Below are 19,895 nucleotides of genomic sequence, written 5' to 3'. Positions count from 1 at the left end.
GCTAATCAATATGTACTGAATTTTAACAGTTCTTTGTGATTAAATAGGTTCTAAAACCCATGTTGAACATATCCTAATTGCTTCTTCAAATGCATATCAAGGTTCATTCTTTGTTCAGCACTGTGGATATTGAACTATGTCAGCTAAATAAATAATTCATGAAACAGAATCAGATGTTTCTTACAATAGAAAGCTACTTTTATTTTACTCTGGAAGAATGGAATAAATATTAAATGATTTCATATTTGTATCTAAAGTCATCAATGGCATGCAGAAGGAAGATTCTGCCTATAATTCACTAAAAGCAAAGACTGGGATTCAATTTACATAGAAACACAGGAACAACTGATATGAGCCAACTTCATTTGTGCATAAATGGAGAAAAAGCAATTATTTCTTTCTTTCTAAGAAGTTTCTCACTCTACAATGATTGTTTTGGGGAATTGTCACATTTCCCCCTCCCTTCTTTCTGATAATTAAGTTAATTAAAACCCTACATTTTCCAGAGTACCTATTGACAATGGAGGGTTCAAGCAAGCTTAGATATTATCAATTAGATAATATAGATATTTAATTTCTAGTGCAAACTAGAATACTGTATACCCATTAATTACATGCTGAATTGTTTTTGCCTTCAAGTGAGCTCTGATGTATGCCAACCCTATCACAGAGGTTTTGTGACAAAATTTATTCAGATGAGGTTTGTCATATGTCTGACTCTAATGCTGAGAGGATATGACTTGACCAAAGTCATCCAGTGGATTACCATGGCTTAGTGGAGATTTGAACCCTGGTCTCCCAGAGTCCTATTCCATCACACAAATCACTATACTATGCTGGTTCTCATACTACATGGTAAGTCTCATGTAAATCCTACTGATTCCATGAATCTACTCTAGTTAAGAGTAGTAATGCAGGGAACTAGAAATTCTGGGAGCGTTCTTTAGTTCTGCAGTCTTTATCAGCTGTTGTTTATCCCCACAATAACATAAAAAATGAATTTATATGTGGAGAAAAGGAAACTGGCTAGCAAAGAGAAAGAGGGGAGAGGAGCTCCTGCGGGTTGGGTCTTCAGAGAATTCTTGTTTTGTCGTAGTTGTTTTTACATCAGAAAGATCTAGTCCATTTTTCAAAGAGACCATTATTTCCCCCCAGAGCATTACATATTCCTTACAGTTTTGATGTCCTTATTACAAAAGAAAAGCCACCCTAGGCTATAGATTCAGAATACATAACAGAGCAAAAGAGCTGAAAACAAACAAACAAATGGAGTACTGTTGAGATGAAGTTTGAAGTGGTTGAGCTACAGCTCTCAGAAAATTCTGCAACATCACAGGCACATACTCTCTGTTCGTTCAAAGACAGAAAGCAGTGCCTAGGATAGACATTGGTAGGGAACTCCTTAGATGATGTCACCCTAACACATCAGTCCAGTTTGTCTACATAGAAACAGAAACAGAAAGGTAGGGTTAAAGGAATCCAGCAGCATCTTTGAGACTAACTGGTTTATTCTAGCATTGCTTTCATGGATATCAATCCACTTCTTCAGATGCACCAACAGAGTTGGAATTCTGCAACATCACAAGCACATACTCTCTGTTCATTTGAAGACAGAAAGCACAGACACACAGATGCTTCAGATAGAGTTGGAAGTACAGAAAGTACAATATATAGGTGTATAGGATATTAGGGAGTGGGATCAGAGTGTACTGTATATACTTGTCTACAAGTCTAAAAATTTATGCCCAAAAATTGACCCCAAAATCCCAGGTTGACTTATTTACGGGTCACCACGGTAATGTGATAGCGGCTCTTTCAGATTTCTCCATGTGATTCAGAGAGTTTATTTCTCTCTGGAGCCAAGCGGAAACAGTCCTAGGTGACTGACTGATATTGCTGTTTGTTTAAGAGTCCCTCTCCCGCCTGCACATCTGGCTAAAATGAAAACTGAAACGATGAAGCAAAAAGCTTCAATGAGAGTCTCTCTTGCCATATTCATACATACACACACTAAAGGAATTATCCTCAACCTATCTATGAGTCATGGCAAAATCCATAATTTTGGCCCTAAAACTTGACCTTGACTTATACATGAGGTCAACTTATAGTTGAGTATATACGGTGGAAGGATTGGAAAGATGTAAACTGCGACCTGTCAAAACCCTTAACAAAGTGTGAAAGATTAAGTTTGGCAACAAGAGGTCTGAAACCCTGTGTGGTGTTGGGAGCCTCACTTAAAACAATGCTTAAGAATGCAAATTCTTAAAAGTGATGATAAAGCTGTTCTTAAGTGATACACACAAATGTCTTAAGCAATGCTAAAATAATATCTGAGAAATTGCTACTAAAGGTGTGAAGACAAGGCTAAAGAAAGCCTATTTCCTTGAGTTGAGAAACTTGTTTCAAGAGGGTTTTTTTTCCTTATGAGTCAAAATATTTATACATAAGCAGTGACTGAATATTAAAGCATGTAGTGTGCCAAGACCCCATTATCTTCTTTCATACCCCTGCTGATAGAATGAAATTTGTGAATGCGTGCCAGTTCTGCTGTTCCTCTTTCCAATCAAAAGATGGGGAAAATAGGAATAGACAAACTAGGAGTGGATTTACACTGGCCAAAATATGCTAAGCTGCCCTTGGTGTATTCTGGCCCTGAAGCGGTCCTGACTTCCCCTGTTACCTGCTTATTCTGGAGCAACACTGGACAGCTGTCTACACAGTATCCTGCTGTGCTACCTTCTTTTGGAGTCATGGATCACTCCTTGTGAGGCCAGAAATGAGGCACCCAGCATCAATCACATGGCTGGAAAACTGACTGTTCTCTTGTGCCAGGGGAGACAGGATTAGGTGGCACAGCAGGATGCTATATAGGCAGCTCTCCTGTGTTGCTCCATAATGCTCTTGAGTTTCTGATAAGACCTGGAGCAAATGGTGAGTCTAAAATTCACATTAAAGTTAGGTTGGCACAGACTTGCTGTGGGTCTGTTCTTCCCACATGTAGCCAGTCTAAAATTGAATTGGGCCTTTGGCTCTGTGTCATTTGGACAGGGCACTGGGAAACACTGCAAATGGCCCATGTAGACATGCCTTAAGTTACACAAGTTTTCCTGTTGCCATCTAACAAATAAAATTATTAAAATGATAATGCAGAAGGAAAAAGGCCAACAAGAGATTTCACCAGCCAAAAATCTAGAGCTGACATGGGCTCTTGTGGCAGACAACCATTACTGAAATGAAATTGTACATCTGAATTTATAAAATTGGCTGAATAAGAAGAAATGCTGCTAAATAGAGCTTTATTGAATTAATCTATGCTCTAGAAAATGAGAAATATGAATACAGCCTTCCAATTTTAAATACACGCGCACACAGTGAGCTGTAGTATAGAAGCATCCTAAGCTTTTTATCCATTGTGGTATTTCAGAGACGCACTAGGAATTAATATGGAATACCAATGCATGTTTCTTTACTGTCAAATAGCGGCAGTACTGAGGTGAGTGATATTTTTGTGTGAATGCTAATTTTAATAAGCAATGCACTCACTCACATCAGTCTTAGGGATCATTTCCGGCATAACGCCTATGGAAATGAGAAACATTACAAGGATATGGCCTCAGGCAAAAACATAAAGTGAAATCAATAACATTCAAGTTGTCTTCATCACAAAATTTACTTTAATTGCCCTGCAATTCATTATTATTTAGCAGGCTGATTAGCCAAGTGTTTTGATGTTCTCATAAGATGTGTTGCTGTGACTCCTAATGTTTTGGTTCATGGTTATTATGATTTAGAAACAAATGAGAAGACTGGATTAATTCAAACAATTGCTCACGATACATGCTGTGCCTCATTATTTCTTTGAGCTTCCATCTATATCCTTATCCATCGAGTAGCTTGTTTTGTAATGGAATCTTTCTGAGACCAAGTAATTTTTTAAATGTAGTCCCTTGTACTGAGTCAGACCAGGGGTCCATCTCATTTGTTCTATATTCTATATGATGACTAAACTCTGTATATCTTTAGACTGAGACAACCCTACTTAGAGATTCTAGGTTTTTCTTCATCTCCAGTATATTAGAACTTTGGGGCCAACCACTGAAGCTGAATGGTGGGAGATTCAGGGGAGATAAGAGTTTGCCCTCACACAGTACATAGTTAAATATTCAAATTTGCTATTCCAAGATATAGTGATAATGTCTGTCAGTTTCGGCAACTTTAAAAGGTGATGGCCTAACAATGGCTGCTGGGAGAATGCAACTGTGCCTCTGTCCTGGTTGTGAGCTTCCCATAGGCTAGTCACTTGGAATGCAGTGACTTCAAAGTCACCTCAACACTCCTGCAGAAGGCTCTGTTTGGCTTCCTACAACCAACATAAACCATGTCTGAAATAGTTTGCCTATGAGGCCTTTCAAAGGTATTTTATTGATGGGGCCTCTAGGTGGATAGATGGCCCTGTTTGCAATTTTTCTGTTACTAGGAGCTCTTCGCCTGAATGCTCTTCCATCTTTCAGCAGGTTTTTGGAAGAGCAATTGGGATTGCTGTGAAAATGAGAAGCTTTTGTCCAGATGTGGACGAAGTGCAGTTTTTGAACTATGCATGGACTCTACCATGCCTTTTGACAGGTCACAATGTCCCATCTGCCACAACCTCCACACATAAAAAATGGTGGTTAAAAAATGTGAGGTCCCAGAATAGCCTGCCTCACTACACGCAAAAATCCTTTAGGAGTGGTGCAATTGGCCATTTTACCATTTTTCCAGCTGTTTTTACTCCCTTCACATTTTAAAGGCTTGTACATATTTTTCAGGCCTTTTTCAGAACAGGAATTCTCTGCAGTATGAAATCTCTGCACTTTTTCATTTTTAAAAAAGAGCAGTATAGCCCTAGAGACTGACCATCCCTGACAATGTCGCCAAATAGTCCTGTGGACAGTTTGGCACTATTGCCTATTTTGGAACAGAAAACAAAATTCAGCCACACAAATTTGGGCAGAGGAGCATGAGCAGGATCTCTAGGTTCCCAGGGCCATCAATGTGCCTCTCCCCAACCCTGGGCAATTGCCCATTGTGTTTTAATCCCAAAATACAGTGCCATATTCCATATGAATAGTTGATGAAGGAGTATTTCCTGCATGAAGTCAGTGAAGAATGACAGTCTTTTGAACTTTTCAATAGTCATAATTAAATGTTAATGAAACCAGATAAAAGACCAATGCATTAATTGGTACGCTGAATTGATTAAAATTTATGGCAGTTTAATTTATGAAGATCTGCTTGCTTCATCCCAATTAACTAAACTTAATGGGCTAAAGTAATAGAACAAGGGGCTGATCTTCCAATTTAATTTGATTAGATGGGCTTGTTCTATTTTTATACAGAAAAAGACAGAATGTGCATTATTGTTTTTCTGAATTTTCCCCTCAAAGTCAAGGAAAAACACTATACTGCTATTTCCAGGTCTTTCAGTTCTGGCTAATTTATATAGAAGTTTTTATATGAAGTCCCACTTTGATCCATCGGGAGAAATGGGAAAATACAAATAAAACGTATTATTATTATTATTATTATTATTATTATTATTATTATTATTATTAAGTCATCTACAAGGTGATGTCTACATTCTAGTTTGATGCAAAACTCAACTGAAATCAATCCATGATATGAAATTATTATCCAAAATGGAATAGTCTCATTGTTAAAAATTACTGTGTTATAGAGATATAATTAAAAAGAATACATTAATGAGAGGTCCCTACCATACCTCAGTAGCAGGGCATATTTGTTCATAAAAGTATGAAGAATGCTGGGCAGAAACATTTTTGTATATTTTATTCTATTGCACTTTGGAACTTGTTAAAAATCTATGTAAAAAGATTTCTAAAAAAACTTTTTTTTACAGAAAACATGACTGGGCAGCGTGAATTGCCAAAGCTCATGAATTGATAGAATTTCTACCAAGGACACCCCCTCCACTTTATTAAGCAACATTTAAAAAAAAAACTCATAATTGTTCTAGTGCTGGTTACAAAATACTTTAGCAGACAGTGTGCAATCATCAAAATCTCCTAATGTATCCCATAGGGTATGGGGAAGCTGAGGAAGACTGAATTGCTTTAACAGTGCAGATGTCACCCTAAATCCTACAAATACCACAAGACTGTGGGATCAAGCTTTTACGTTTTTAAAATAGTGTGTATTATTTGTGGTATTATAATTGGTATAAAATAAGTTAGTCCAATGGTAGCTGTCTGTCTCCGCTGGATGTGACATGGATTTGTGCATGGCTCCTGGTCTGCTGAAACCTTATTAGGGAACTTCTGAGACTCAACCACATCAGGGGCCTTCACAGCCCTCAGCTTACCACAGTAAAGAGAAATAACAAAAGGTCCTGTCCCAACCACCAGAAGTTTCACCAGGAACATGGCATTTAAAGTACACTGATATTTGCCAGTTCTATTGCATTAGATTAATAGCCTCAGAAGGAAGCCCAGCTTTGGTGTACATTTCTGCAGTACCAAGCTCTACCCTCCAGAAGGAGTTGTCCTAGGACAAGGACCTGTATGTGCTGATGCTTAGACAGGTCCAACCCTTAGCTCTCAAGTTGACTCTTCAGGATCAGGCTATCCTATGAGCCAACATATGTCAAACATTTGGCATATGTTGGATCAGAACTGGTGCCAAGGCCGGGCAAGTCCTCAGACACAGTAGCCCTCCAAAAATAAATAGATAAATAAATAAATAAATAAATAAATAAATAAAAAATCTAGGGGTAACTGTGTTGGCCATATAGCAAATCCAATAACATCCAAAACAATGATACCTTTATTGGGCCAACCAAAATGCCTAATTACATGTTGCAATCTTTCAAAGTCACACTGGTTTCTTCATCAGGCAAACAGGAGAAAGTAGCTCTCCAAGTGAGCAACACTTGGGGAGTTTTTTCCACAAAGCCCAGGGCACTGAGGAACGGCCTGACTGGGCTTTCCCAGCAGGCTGACTGATAAAGTAATACAGGAGTCCTGAGTCCAATATCTGCCAGTTGTCTGTTATTGCCATTCTCCCTACTTCTTCCACTTAAAGACTAACTCCCCCCCCCCCCCCCCCCCCGCCTCCTGACCAAATTCACCTCCCTACCCCTTCCTACATCTCTAGTTCTTCCTTCTAGGTGGAAGAGATTCAAAGCCACCACTGATGCTGCCATAAATCCTTTCCCACTGTGGTCAGCTTCCATTTCCCTTCCTGACTCAGCTGGCTTCCTTCCTCTGCTCTGTCTCCATAGCCAAAGTGTTTATATCCTCATTTCCCAATTCTCCATTGTCAGGCAACAGCGATAGTCATGGTGGTCCATGATTACTTCACTTCACTTCACTTCTAGTTGCCATGGCAGTAGGTAATCCTGCTGAGTCTTAACTGCAGTAGCATAAATGTTTCTTCTTGCTATACTAGTATTTGAAGCTGGCAGTATGTGTAGCACCCAAGAGTTTTAATTAATAGGGTAACAATATGATGGATTAATTCTTAGACTTGGCTAGATGGAAGGGTGAATGGGGGGGGGGGATCCAAGTATATAAATAGATAAGAAATCTCGTGAGAAGTAACTTACTTTTAGATGGCACAGGCAAATTGGTACGGACCACTTGTAATGAATCTGCTTGCACACGAAGTAAATAGTTTTTCACCATTTCAAAATCCAGAGGCTTTTTGATGGAGATAACACCTGTTTGGTTATTAATAGTGAACACACCTGGAATATGGCACAATTTTAAGACTGGTTAACCATTTTAAATCAACATGTACAAAACAATAAGCTAAAAACCTATCAGCCCCTGCCCAACTGAACACTGAGCTAATGTATTCTAAAATATAAATTGCTGGCATGATCCCTTTGATCCAGATCTGGACTGCAGTGGGTCTAAACTTCATCTACCCCTATATTAGGGTCCATTCAGAACCCATCCTCCAGAATCAACCTTATTCTTTAATTTAAAAACAAACAAACAGAGAGCTACTAGCTATTTTTAATGTTAGTTTTGGCCTTCCATTGACTTATGAAAAGGGCTTTGTTCTGAATCAAGAAATGGCATTAATTAATAAGTCAAACTGTAATAATAAATCTCATATAAAAATATCATAGTACAGAATGCACTTCTTAGTCTACTACAGTGGTTGTTTCTTACATCTTTCTACTTTGTAGTTTTCTAGTAATACATATTTTCCAGTGTCTGACAGAACTTTTTTTCCCCTCAAAGGGTCATATTAGCTGAGATGTTGAAGATCAGCAACCTTTTTTAAAAAAATGATTTTAAAAAGTAGCTACATGGTGTATGTTGTGCTTGAGTGACATGGGGGAAGAGGTTGAACTCTTTTCCATATCATGTTCTGCAATCTAAATTGCTTTCCAGCTACTATCCTTTTGTTGTTGTTACTGCTCCCCAGCTATTAGAAGAAAAAACATGGATACATGTTTCTTTCCCTTAATAGAATGATCAGCACAAATATCATGTTTGATTTACACTGAGAAAACATAAGGGAAGTATAATGTTTCCCTGATCAATCACTGCAATCCTGAGAGAATGAGAGTTCCCAAACAAAACGTGGTCATTGCATCTTGTCTGAATCCTGTTGATAGGACAATATCACACTACACAGCTGTAGGGGACCCTTGGGGTGTCATCTTGTGTTGTCTGCAACCCCCACATTCCTCTAGTGATGGCCCTGTCTATAGGTTCTCCACTATTTTCTAATCCTCAAAGTAAGTAGAGAATAGTATTTTAGTACTACAAAACACTCCATTTAAAAATGGAGGTGTCAAATATATTTGCTTTTTTCCAAACATCCCCCCCTTAACTCTCCTGTAACATTTTATTCCCCATTCAAGAATGCTTGTGACAGTATTACTTACCATCCTCATTTCCTGAAACAATAGAATAGACAATGGTCTGATTCAAGGCAGCAGCAGTTACAACAGCAACTTGAGTTCCTTTGGGTGCACCTTCACTCACAGGAGGGGGCCTGAAAAATTGAACAAAACAAATGGTTCTTGCTTTCAGTCTTGTTCTGAGTACTCTGCTGCTTTACACAATATACACAACATTTTCCTCTTTATCTATGAGGCCGAAGAAGCTCGAATCTATGTGTGACTATGTCATGTAATTCCAGTACTTGGTGAACAAGAAATAAGTAAAAATTAAGCATACAGAACAAGGGGACAAAAATGGCTTCATTCAAGCATTTGATCAGTAGCACGATTGATGTCTAAAACTGCAGATGGATAAGCAGGATGTCAAGTGAATACGTAAACACCTGAATCCTTCTCCCACAGGGATTCTCTGATTGTATGGGAAAGGGATTCAAATACATATGCAGCTACATAAATGCCCCAGCCATGGACTGGAGGATTTTAGTGGCAATTTGCATGGTAATTCAGTGATGTAATTACATCTAAGATGAACATTGTCCTTTAGAAGAAAAGATTTCAGCACAAAAAATAAGCTGAACACACTTGCACAAAGAATGCTATGTTATGCAATGTTTCAAATAATAATTTAGCTGCTAGCTTGTTTTTATTTCCCTTGCATGGCCCTCTATCACAGAAGCAGGCTGATAATTTTCCCAGAAGTATGCTAGAGAAAGTTCCTGCTTTCACAAAGTAGCCACAAAGCGTTTGATAATAAATGTTATTGATTATCAGAGCCCTTGGTCAATCCGATCAACTGGAAAGGATAAAGATATGCTAAGCTAAGCCTCCCATTCTACAACATTCGGCATAACTCTGAAGGCCCGGATACTTATATAAATCTTTTTGCACCAGGTCAGTTCTCAGTCTTGAATACTCCGTAAATATCCATGGCAAGCATGCAGCACACAGTTTGTTAGAACAAGCCCTAAAATGTGAAGATTCTCATTGATACAGGGTTCACTTTTCTGATACTCAAGAAACATGTTTTTCACTCATTTTCCAACCATTTTTAAATATTCCTTCCAGCCCTATGTCCAACCAAAGCCTAGCCTAGATCAGCCTGTATGAAAAACATGGGAATGAGAGAGATGAAAAGACCACTGCATTGTGAACTACTGGTTATACCTCTCCTGCCACCAAGGAGAGAGACTCACCTTGAGGGCCCCTGAGCTCAGTCAATGAATTTAGTTCTCATCTCAAAGGGTTCCTGATAGAACTCCTCCAGTGTTCTTTTAGTTTGTCAGACACACATATTATGAAGGTGTGGGGAGACTTCTTATTATCAATGCTTTTCATCTCGTGTATATTTTTAAAATAAATTTCTATCATATTTCCCCCTCCCCAACTATTTACACCACCACCCCTAAACTAAAAATACCCCAAAGGATGTAGTCTTTCCTGACAGGCTATAGTCCTTCCACAGATGTATCTGATAATTTTCACAACTTTTTCTGGATTGCCTTACAAATGAATAATGTAGTAAGAAAATACCTTTTTTGTTATTGCAGTTGTGCACCTTCAAGGCATTTCTAACACATGACAGCTCTAAGGTGAAACTATAACAGGATTTTCTTGGCATGTTTCTTTAGAGGGGGTTTGTCATTGCCATCCTCTGAGGCAATGAGGGAGTGTGACTTACCCACGGTCACCAGTGGGTCTGATGGCCAAATGGGGATTCAAACTCTGTTCTCCAGAGTCATATGATTTTATCACATTAGGGACTTACCACACGGATAGCGTTGCCCAAACATTGCCAAACGCTCCAGAAGTGTCGGAGGTGAGATCATCCATCACACTTCTGAAATGTCACCAAAGCCCTCTTGTCGTTCTCCCATTGATGAATTGTTCGCTGAGAAGTCATTTTTGTAATAACGGGATTTTCATTTTCGGGATTTTCTGTTATTACAAAAATGGCTTCTCAGCAAACTATTCATCGATGGGAGAACAACGAGAGTGCTTCAGTGACGTTTCAGAAGCACAACGGATGATCCCACCTCCGGTGTTTCTGGAGCATTTGGCAATGTTTGGGCAACAATACCCGTGTGGTAAGTGCCTAATGTGATAAGGTTCACAGTCCAAAACTTAGAAAACTACTACATTGTCATTAGTGAAGTTAAAACAAGAGCAAATCGAAGTTTTCATACTTGAATTACATGTTAGTATTTGTTTTGTAAAGAAAAATTTCTTATTTGTCAAAATTGTGTAATCTGCTCTATTTGAAAATCTAGAACAATACAACTTTTAGGTAACTGATTATACATGCACAAGGTTTGGGGCTCAGCTGGGTTCAACCTGTCTTATTCCATTTCAAAAACCTTTTATCTGATACTTGCCACTATAGTGCAGGACTGGATAAAACTGCCCCTACAGTTGGTTACAACTAGAAAACCTTGTCAAGGAAAACCTTTACCTTTAAGGAACAAATGCATGATGGAAATAGGCATATCTGATTGCTTTGTTTTCTGCTATACTCAAATTTTGCCAGTGATTTTTTTTAAAGAGTGCTTGACAAATCTCAAATACAGTGGGCTCTTCACATTCACTGGGGTTAGGAGCACAGGATGCCTGTGAAAGTGGAAAAACCACAAATAAAAAAACATTTTTTTTAACCTGAGAGAACACCTATCTAGGAATCTCTAGGTTCTCCAATTCAATTCTGTGGTCAACCTCAACAGGAATTGTGCTGGAGGACTTATAAATGCCTAGAGAAGTGTTTAGTCTAGGATCTCTTGGTCCTCCATCATGCTCTATGGTCAACTTCCAGGAGAGTCACACTGGCAGATCTAGAGATTCCTAGAGAGAATATATTACTCAAATCTGTGACTAATCAAAACTGCAAAAGGCAAAGCCACAAATGTGGAGGGCTGACTATATTTTATTTTATGGAAGTGCAAACATTACTTGTTATTTTCAAGACTGAAGGCTAGATTCTGTCCCTGCCTGCCCTCTGAATTTGAAGTGCTAGGTGAGGAACAGTGGAAACCAAATTAGCATGTGTATGTCTAAGTGTTTAAAAACCTTGACCAGAATCCTGTTGAGGAATTATGAATGTGTAAGCACCAGTTACAGTGCTGTGCAGTGACACACATCCCGATCCCCCCCAATACTCAATTATTGGGCAGCAGCTGCTGTTATCAATGGGGATGTGTGTCTGCTCCCTTGTTGTTTGTGAAGCAGCTAACAGATGTACTCACTTGCTCCTGTGAGAAATCTCCATTGTGACTGGTGGAAGCAGGACCTCTGTCACAATTCATACTCATACTGAATATTGATTATGAGGGTGTGGGTGGTAACATCAGCCAGCTGCTTCTTGAACAACAGGAGGATAGACCTCAGTCAGTCACAGTGCCTGCTGTAAGTGGGAATTGGGGATTTTTCACTGTCCCTATGTATTCCCTAAACTAAGGTCTATGTAAGGATCATGAATATGAAATGGTTACAAATGCATAACTCCTGGTTATGCATTCATAACTGTCTAAGAGTATTCCCAGCCTTCTTTTGATCTTAACCTACTTTTACCAGTTTGTTTTCTTTTCTTTTTTAGTATCCTACTGTAACTCCTATTCTGACATGGCTGAATTCTATGAATCAATACCAATTAGGAAGCTGGTTTTGCATTCAACATGGAAGAATTTGAAGGAAGTGCATGAGAAACACCCCAATTCATGTTCTCTGTAATCTCACAGTAATGGTACCTCATTGATTTCACTTCCTTGAGTGAACTAATTCAATCAGGTTCAAAAAACAATGCATCAGTTCAATGAAAATATACTGCTGGTCCATTAAGAAACTTTTCTGGAAAAGCAGACAAGCAAAATTGTAAAAACAAAAAAACAAAAAAGGCAATAACAACTCTACGAACTCAGCAGTTAATTTTGGCTGAATTTTCACTATATAATTTGCTTCACAAATGTCCCACCTTTCCCCCAAAAAGTTATTAAATGACAATTTTATTTTCATCCATCAGATTTAGGCTGCCTCTGCACTGCAGAAATAATCCAGTTGGAAACCACTTTAACTGCCATGGCTCAATGCTATGGAATCCTAAGATTTGTAGTTTGTTGTGGCACCAGAGCTCTTTGACAGAGAAAGCTAAATATCTCACAAAACTCCACATCCCAAAATTCTATATCATGGAGCCATGGTAGTTAATGTGGTGTCAAACTGAATTATTGCTGCAGTGTCAATGCAGCCTTAGTCACAAAATGATAGCAGGATAATGATGTTGCTTGTATCGCTGAGATTCTGTAACTCCTTTGACAGGTAAAGTCAATGCATGTAGAGTTCTATGCAACCTGCTACCTGCAGCGTCAGGGGTTTAGGTCTGATAGTTGGCCCAATATTAGATATTATGACTTGCAGTGGCTCTCTTAGGACTCTTAAGAGAAAATCTTGTTGGGTCCCAGTATCATATATCTATCTTAGCTGGAGATGTCAGGTATTTCTCTAGGAATCATATGGGCAAAAACATGTACTGTACTTCTCAGTCATACATACACTGGGAATACAAATTTAATATCCCTGGGTGCCCTGCCGTGACCCCAATACATCACAACCACGCCGTCTCGTTTGGAGGAGGCGTGGTCATCACGTATTGATGGCGGCGGCCGTGTGGAACGGCTGCTACCATTTTGTGCATTGGAAGCACCGCCCTGTCTTAACCCTAGTACGCGCTCTGCGCGTACTTTCATGCCCGTCTGTAATGGGCCGTAAATACTGCACAGAAAATATTTCTGCACAGAAAACACTGTGCAGAAATATGTGTGGATGTGCAAAGAATAAGTAATAAATTATGAATAGTTTTCAAAAACTGCAGTTTTTGAAGACTTTCTTTATAGAGAGAAAATTGCTGCAATAATGTGTTGCTTCCTTTGAGAAGAATTATATAACAAAGGAGTAGTCTCTGTACCTCCTTTTTCATATTTAGACTGTGGATGTTAAAAGTTCTAGCTTTCGAGGCTCTGCTGCAGCCCAAAGTCGGCTTCAAGTTACTCCAGCAGTGTGTGGCATATAAATGCTGTGCCCCTGGAGAACCTTGGAACCTCCCATGTCTGGGCATCTGGGCAGCTTCTGGGCGTCATCAGAGCATGCACATGTAAACACTATTCTCCAATGTTGCCCAGAAGTCGGCTTTTTCCGGTCATCTGTTTCAGCCCTGTATTTGCAAATGGAAAGAATCGAACTAACATTTCTAGATATTAAAATTTGAAGCTTCATAAGACCACTGGGTGTATGGGACTTTCGAGGAGAGAATTGTCAGGGATTTGAAGGGTTAAAACACAGCACACAGGGAAATGCTTGATGTGTGTGTGTTTGGCCATGAGCATTCAGCAGAAGGACAAGGTTGATCAGCACAGCTGATACTCATTGGCTCAAGGACACTTCAGTGTCTAGGTGCACGTAGCCATGGATGATGAAACCATGTGTCTGGATTGCACAGGAGACACATGACATGGTTACACACAGGAACTCACTGGGTTTGGGAGACCACATGGTCTGGAGTCTATATAAACCCAGGGGTTGCAAGGGATAGCTTGTGGGTTTGTAGTAGGAGTTGGTTTGGTATGGTTTGGAGTTTTGGAGATCTGTATTTGTATTATAGCACTGTGAATAAAGAGCACTTCGGGGACTTTGCTTCTCTGGTGGTTTATCAGAAGAAGTCTTGCATCGCTTTGCTGAGTGTCCCCGGAGGTTCCTGCATTGCTTCAGTTCCTGGAAGACATCCAGTTGCTGTTATCCCAATTGACTTTGGAGCCACGCTTCAGCTTCTAAAATTGCTAGCTCTGCTACAAAGGTCTGATTTAACCCCAGGACTCGTTTGAGTTACTGACAGTGGTTGTTGGACCCCAGCAGTTGCGCTGACAAGAATTGCCTAAAAACCTATCAAGCTGCAGGTTTGCTTCTTTGTATCTGCTGACACATACAACAGCAAGCTTTTAATAGAGAAGAATAACCACAAAATTTATTTCTTTGTCAACACATAGTAGTGTTTCTGGATACGTAGTAGTAGATGCCCATGATGATTGGTTGCATGGGCTGCATGGAAGAAGAATATGCATAAACCTCATTTATTGGAGGGGTTATGTTGGCCTGTTTGAAAACTCAAGCAACATTGGCATGGAGAGGCACCAGAGCATCTACCATATGGGCTAATATTTTTCTTGAGTAATTAACTTGGTGTACTAAGGAGCCAACTGTAGTGGCTCCTATGCCACAAATGAGAACAAAGTGCTAATTTTGAATGACCATATTCTCCCTTAAGAAATAGCCTACGCTTTGAGAACTGCTGGGAAAGCCCTTCTCTCTGCCCCACCTCCCTCAGAGGTACATCTAGTGGGAACATGGGAGGGGATCTTTTCAGGGGCTGCCCCCAAGCCCTGGAATTCCCTTCTGGCAATCTCTCTACTTTCTTTTCACAAACAAGCAAAGACCTTTCTATACTGACAGGCATTTGATGATAGATGATATAAGGCCCATCTTACACAACGTGCTGAATATTGCTAACCCCTGTGCTGGTGTGTCCGCATATGTGTTAATAGATGTTTTAACCAAGTTTTAATTTTTTGTGATTGTTTAATAGTATTTTAACTTTTGCATTTTGTGGATTTTATCAGTTTTTTTTTAAAATTGTTGTAAGCCTCTTTGAGTCCCAATATGGAAGGAAAGTGGGATGTAAATAAATACAATAACACCTGTTTTTCCACTGTACATCAGAGTATGAAAATGATTATATTACAAAGTTTAGCTGATATATTTTAATCTATGGTATTTCATCTTTGCATGTTTTTCTGCTTCCATGTGCCACAGCACTTCAATAAAATATCCTTTCCATCCAGGAGCAGTTTAAATTGTCCCCTTCCCAGTGCTATATTACTTGCCAAGTATGTTCAGTGTTATTAGTATGTGTCTTTCACTATGGCCCCCTCTCCTTACACTTCGCATATTGGTTCATGAAGTTTTGACCTTTTCATTGGTATTTACCTCTAAAAAAGATGACAAGAGAGTTTAGGTGTTATTACCATGAACCACTGACATGGCCTATTATCCTTAAAGATAAATGTCAAACTTCATTCTGGTGGACTTAATGTCATCAGGTGCAATGCATCCTTGTACAGTTCTTGCAATGATTCACAATGAAATATTTTAATCTAGGATTCTTTAGAATAAAAGAAGGCAAAGGCATAGTGTGTTCTTAAAATATATCTTTGAAAATGAATTAAATATAATGGTGCAATTATAAAAATGGATCAAAAACAGAAAAAATATTCACCTTTCTGAAACACAGTTAAAAACAAAAGAAAAAGGAGGGCAATGTGCAGCCTACTGTTTCTCAGAGTCTTCCATGTGGCCTCCCCAAGGGTGCCATTGGAAACCCAAAAACTAGATGTATGAGGAAGTAGAATAAGTCTATTAAAGCTAATGTTATATCTTTCACTTGGGCCCGGTACAGACCGCTGCTTTGCAGCAGTCTGGGGCTGAAAATAGGGCTCAGGAGAGTGGAACATCCACACGCTCCACGCTTTCCCAGTGCCATTTTGGCATGTGAACATTCAGATGGCATGTGTGCCGATGACAAGCCTTGTGTGCTGAGTCCAAACAGTGTGCTGCTCCAGGGCACTAATGGCACCTTGGCAGCAGATCTTTCTTCTCATCTGTACAGCCCCTTAGTTAGTATTAAAGTTGCCACAAGATCCCTTTGCGTATTGATAATCTGGACTAACATGACTATGTCTTTGAATGAACCATTTAGTATGACGTTAGTTATTATGCAGGCAGGAAAGAATCATTTTATTCAGAAGGGCTTTTGGCCATTACTTAGCTCAACCACCTTCACAAGCATATCTGGTGCTAAAAGAGGAGAGGACATTCTCTGGTTTCTCCCAGGGTTTGGAATTTCCTCCACTGGATACAGCCCTCATCTCAACATCCTGATAGGCATTTTTAGTGAGGATCTGAAAGAGGTTTGTCTATTGGTGATCACTCCAAGGCTGCACAATATCTTTCCACAGCAGGGAAATTATTCTCCTCTCTCCTTTCCCACTGCTGCCATTCAACAGGATTTGGGAAACTGGTTGTCATAAATTAGCCTTTCAGTGCTCTCTTTCTTAGTTTGTTTTATTTTATTTTTTAAAAAACAACAACATGATAATCTGGTTTAATTCAGCAGTTGGTTTCAATGGATTTTCGATTTTGGAAACTGATTGCCATAGGACGACCTTTTAATGCCCTCTCTCTTTTGTTTCATTAAAAAAACCCAATATAAACTAGTTTAACTCAGCATTTGGTTTCAATATGATCACTTATTTTTTTTAATTGGTCTCTAATTCTATCACATCATGGTTTTTGTTTTTTGTTTTTGCTGAATTATGTTTGCTTCACATTGAAAACCTTACTCAGACCTACTAAAAGAAAAGTGGAATGTCAAATAAATAAATAAATAAATAAATGACTTTCTCCATGCACCATGTTTCTAGCAGAATCTGGAGTGCTAAGAAAGATGGTCTGAAAGGAAAGTCATAATTGAGGGGAAGTTTAAAATCTTTCTCTCTCCCAGCACCACTGTAATAGGAAGCTATGGGGTGAGTGCAAAAACTTTAATCTGACATGCTCTCTGCTGTTCTTCTCAATAGCATTAGAATGAAAATGAAGCTAAAGCCCCTTTCCCACCCAGCATTCTGCAATGTGAACTGTGTGTGTGTGCGTGCATGCATGTGCACATGTGTGTATGTTAAGGATACAATTTTTCCTAATTTCATTCTTGAAATAAAAAACAAGTAATTTTAACTATTTTCTTCTTTCAATGATTGACTATAAGTAGTTCTTCAAAAACAGGTTTCAAAGTCTGTTGTGACCCAAAGCAGCTTTATTTTGATCTGTCTGTATGGGGCCTGTGTTTCACTTTTTTTAAAAAAAAAACTTTGAGTATTCTTTCCACCTCTATTGTGTATGCTTATATGTGTTCATGCATGTGTGTGTATATAAGTATGTGTGAAAGAGTTTATTTATGAGTTTATGTGTGTGTTCATATATGTGTGCGAACTGAGGACAGTATTATCACATTCATATACTGACTGATTTTTTTTTCTTTTTGAAAAAAAACTAATTCCCCTAAGAGATGTTTGCTATGAAGCTATCCAGTAAGTATTCATGAAGCAATCCACTAAGAGCTAGAGAAACTTTCTTTATTTCTTTGTGAAGGTCAGAAGAAAGATTTCCTTTACAGTAGCAGTTGATGCAGAATCTTGCTATGATTACATGCCTCATGTCTTCTGGTTACTGAAGCAACCCCCCCTTTAATAATTCAGTTGTCTTATTGTGCATTTATTCCACACCTTTTCAGTCACAATTGCCACAATAGTAACTCCTCTTGACTTTACCAGACATCAATTGCATGGGAAGAAGGAGGTCCATTCTGTCAGTAACTGGAACATGACTGAATGATCTCTTCTGTTTGGGCAGAAGAGATTGGGCTACTTAACTGAGTAGCTGGTACAGAATACTGGACAAAAAAACAACTGAAATGGTAACTTTGGTTTTGTCAGCATCACAATCTAAACAATGTGTAGAGAGTTGAAAATTATTAAATTAGACCATGCACAATGGTAATTCAAGGGCATAGTCAATCTCAAAATGCTGGCAGAGTTTGACATTATTGATACATGGACTTTCAAAATTGCTAAATTATTTACAATTATTTCCTTAAAGTAAGGAGTTCCATAACGTAACTTTCCTTAAATGAAGACAGTAGCTGTGAAAGTATCCTTATTCAGCTTTCCCATTTCAAGTAGAATGTGATGCTCTAGAGACTCTAAGTAAAGGACTTTTAAATATTTTCTTCTTACTCCCTCTTCTCACATGCATCTCAACATATTCTTCTTCATCGTTCATCATTTTTCTTTTCCTCCTCCTTACACAATTGTATATAATTCTATCATGCTGGAGATATGTGATGGACTGTAGCAGTGAGGTTTACCAGAAATAGCAGTGAGGTTCTCCAGAAAGAGGCGTGCAAATAGTTTCCAACCCTGAATTTGATACATGCTTCCAGCATATGCTGGAAGCCGTGCCAAAAAACCTCTTCAGATTTCAGACTGGTTTCAGTCAGTCACCATATCTGGAGCTAAGTAGGAACTTTTAAACGAACTTTCAAAAGTGGTTGAAGATCACCTTATATTTTTTCACATGTCTCATGCGTCACACCACTGCAGGTTGGGTCCTGAATTTCTGGCTTCTTAATTTGGATATAGATCACTATTTACTTGGCATTACATCAAGTCTCTTTCAAATCTGGCTAATTTGTCTTTCATTCATTTTGCTGTTATATCTCTTTGAATTTGGCAAATTGGTTTTTTATTAAAGGTCAGGTGGCACAGTAAAGACCAAGGTAGGTAGGCAAGTTCAGACATCCTGAGGTCATGAGGCACTACATGATGGACTGCTCACTTGGGGCTGTCCTCACTACTGTCCAGTAATAGGCCTTCTGTTGGGTGCATGTGTTTGGGCGATTGAGAAGGGACCTCTATGAAGAGGTAGTTGAACCTACTGTAGCCCACTAGCCAGGACTCTGTGTATCTAGTCTGAGGCTCTGTATGAGCCAAGACACAAAGGAGCATTGCTTAAACTGTTTTTAAAAGGGATCTACTGTTTGAAGTTAGCCTTGATAATCACTTTCCACACTGGAAACTGGTTTAACTTCAATACAGCTAAGCCCATTTTAAAGCCCAGTTTTGTTGTCTTGTCTTTATGCCTTGGGCATGCAGGGAATTCTTTTTTTCACCCAAAATATCTCCTTAACAGTTATGCACAACTGGTTCTCCAATAGCACTCCCAGTTTTTGTCTTCTCCCAACAACATGTGCTAAGAAATAAGAGAATGGGCATAGAGGTGATATTCATGTAATGCTTGTGAATTATATCATGTTTATAGCACTGGATCA

At 38.9% G+C, this 19,895-nt stretch overlaps 1 protein-coding gene across 2 annotated transcripts in view; it reads right to left on the bottom strand.

Annotated features, from left to right (window-relative positions):
* The window catches only part of PCDH15 (protocadherin related 15), a 648,893-nt gene that overhangs the window by 100,035 nt on the left and 528,963 nt on the right, over positions 1 to 19,895 (bottom strand). For both annotated transcript variants that reach the window (XM_042459844.1, XM_042459843.1), the window contains 2 exons: positions 8,903 to 9,012; positions 7,604 to 7,744 (listed from right to left, as the gene is read on the bottom strand). In XM_042459844.1, the coding sequence (XP_042315778.1) occupies positions 7,604 to 7,744; positions 8,903 to 9,012 (251 nt within the window). The remainder of the gene's footprint in view (positions 1 to 7,603; positions 7,745 to 8,902; positions 9,013 to 19,895) is intronic.

The sequence above is a fragment of the Sceloporus undulatus genome, chromosome 3 (assembly GCF_019175285.1).
Source record: "Sceloporus undulatus isolate JIND9_A2432 ecotype Alabama chromosome 3, SceUnd_v1.1, whole genome shotgun sequence".
Classification (NCBI taxonomy): domain Eukaryota; kingdom Metazoa; phylum Chordata; class Lepidosauria; order Squamata; family Phrynosomatidae; genus Sceloporus; species Sceloporus undulatus.
This window is presented reverse-complemented; position numbering and strand designations above follow the sequence as displayed.